The sequence below is a fragment of the Portunus trituberculatus genome, chromosome 17 (genome assembly GCF_017591435.1).
Source record: "Portunus trituberculatus isolate SZX2019 chromosome 17, ASM1759143v1, whole genome shotgun sequence".
Classification (NCBI taxonomy): Eukaryota; Metazoa; Arthropoda; class Malacostraca; order Decapoda; family Portunidae; genus Portunus; species Portunus trituberculatus.
The window spans coordinates 25,845,025-25,847,524 of record NC_059271.1 but is presented as its reverse complement, the minus strand read 5'-3'; the positions used below and the strand labels follow the sequence as shown (position 1 = coordinate 25,847,524).

General features: G+C 44.5%; 1 protein-coding gene across 2 annotated transcripts in view; it reads left to right on the top strand.

Annotated features, from left to right (window-relative positions):
• LOC123504946 (putative neural-cadherin 2) overlaps positions 1-2,500 on the top strand; it is a 188,683-nt gene that overhangs the window by 182,576 nt on the left and 3,607 nt on the right. For both annotated transcript variants that reach the window (XM_045255904.1, XM_045255903.1), the window contains 6 exons: positions 380-571; positions 851-1,041; positions 1,310-1,499; positions 1,705-1,847; positions 2,135-2,230; positions 2,499-2,500. The exon at positions 2,499-2,500 is cut by the window's right edge and continues 223 nt beyond it. In XM_045255904.1, the coding sequence (XP_045111839.1) occupies positions 380-571; positions 851-1,041; positions 1,310-1,499; positions 1,705-1,847; positions 2,135-2,230; positions 2,499-2,500 (814 nt within the window). The remainder of the gene's footprint in view (positions 1-379; positions 572-850; positions 1,042-1,309; positions 1,500-1,704; positions 1,848-2,134; positions 2,231-2,498) is intronic.

Sequence of the window (2,500 nt, the reverse complement as noted above, 5' to 3'; positions counted from 1 at the left end):
TTTTTTTTACGTTATGGCCCACAGCGCCTGCAGGCACACTTGAAGAGTATATGTGGGAAGCGCTTTTAAGCTTCCACCCATTAGTGGCGCAGGCAATTTTATTTATAATGGTACCCATATTAGGGGCCCATATCCACTACACCACCGCCTCCCTTTTATATATATTTATATATATATATATATATATATATATATATATATATATATATATATATATATATATATATATATATTCTTTGATAGACTTTTCTCTTCTCTTTATCTTTCTCTTTCATTGCTTCCTACATCCTGCCACGTCTTCTCACTCCAGCTCCTGTTTTTTTTTTTTTTTGTATCCCACTATGTTCTACCACCACCATCACTGCCACCTATTCTTCAGTTTCCGCACGTGGGAAGCTTCAGGTCAACTTCTGGCTGTGACGTCCCACCATGAGCGTGATCAGATGGTGATTCACTTGGCTGCCGGCCACTTGTGTGTTCAGCTGACGTTGCACCCTCGTGCGAAGTCTCTGTTATGTCTGTCCCGCTCACACCTCAGTGACGGCAGGTGGCACAGCGTCACGGCTAGCAGGTAAGCATTTCATCATATCGAGCATCGTTATTTGTATGTTTTTTTACTTTTTTTAAGATATGTTCAGCTTAGGCCACCGCTGTGATCGTTATGTACCACACACACATTCGTGAACGCTTTTCAGATTTTTCTCGTAGATGGCACCTAATAAATGAGTATTTTTTGGGGAAATATCATTCCATATTATATAATGTGATAATTTCTAAACCAATGAATTATCATATCAATCTGTGCATTGCGTGTTATGAAAGAAGAAAACGTATAAATAACATTTGCCAGACACGGCGAGTGGCTGGAGCTGCTGGCAGACGAGGGTGACGGTCTGCTCTACAATACCACCGCCACGCCTTCTTCCCTCTATGGATGGACGGCGCCCCTCCTGGTTGACCGGCACGAGGGAGTGCACGTGGGCGGTTCTCCTGAGTACGTGGGCGTCAGCCTCCAAGCTGTCCACAGTGACTTTCGCGATGGTAAAGGTCATGCAGTCTATTATCTTTGTACGTAGCAGAGTACGTGTACAACACTGCTATACTCATGGTTGCCTGGATACAACTGTACTGAGCGGTTCTCACGGCTTCATAGTTTTCACATATTTGAGACACTTCTTAAAAGTAATGTGGATATGATGATGTTAATGATGATAATGATAATGATGATGAGATAAAGGAGGAGAATTATAACAACAATACGTAGTGATAGTCATTAAGAAAATGATGATGCTCATTGTTTATTTCGCAGGATGTTTGGATGACCTGCGTGTGTCTGGGATCAGTCTGCCTCTGCCACCTCGCGTCAACATCACGCCCTTAGCCGAGGTCACCATGTTTACCAATGTACGTCCTTCTTGCCTCGCCCCTGCAGCCTGTGCCAACGTCACCTGCTCGGAGCCTCTTACCTGCGTCGACGTCTGGAGGAGGCACGAGTGTGGGTCAGTCAGCATTCTGGCTCATGCCGGTCACTTCTCTTTTACTTAATTCAGCATATACTTAGGTGACAGCCTCTCTTTTCATGTCTCTTGAGGAAAAGTGTCTGCAGTAAGGTATCTCCATTTTAACCAAAGAAAGTAACACGTTCCCCCTTGTGTATGTTCTCGAGTTTGGTGAAGAATATACCTCTCCCCAACTCCCCTATAGGTGTGGTGAAGGCGCGGCACTGGTTAGGGAAACGGGCACCTGCAGGGACGTGAACGAGTGCCTGTGGTCTCCGTGCTTCAACGGAGGCACTTGCATCAACCACGAGCCAGGCTACATGTGTCTTTGCCCCGAGCCTTTCACCGGTGAGTTATCAAGCGACCGTCAGGATGCCTGTCCCTGCCGTGCCACCACACAGAACTATGAGAGCATTTATGAATTATACCAATTCGTAATTCTGTATTTCTGTATTTCAGTTCATTATGATACCATTGCATATTGCTTAATTATGGTTTGACGTGCTTTTTCCATCATCGCTGTCATGCATGAAATGTTCTCGTCGTAGTAATGTTAAGGATACTAGAATGATAATGAATGTTAAGTCATGTTTGCTTGATCTACTAAAATCTATACAAGCACTGTCTTGTTACAGGTGAGCACTGCACTGTGTCGATGACTAGATACTCGGCCCTCACTCTCTCCTTCAGCGCACTCGTCCTCCTGCTGGTGTTCTCCTGCGTCATTCTGGGTACGACCATACTTATCTAATACCGTGGAATTATCTGGTAACATTGGAGGCCAAGTTACTCTGTCTTACACACATACAGAGGATCCAGTCTAAGTATTGGGTGATAGTATGCAAAACAGTAGCTAAGAAACACTGTACTACTGTAATCTAATTATCAGTTTTGCCTTTCACTTCACGATACGGTTATGCTTGCTAGATTGGTGTGCGCCTTACATAAAACCAAGGAGGCAGTCTTCGGTTCAAAGTGCTTCCTCATTCCCTCCCCCAGGC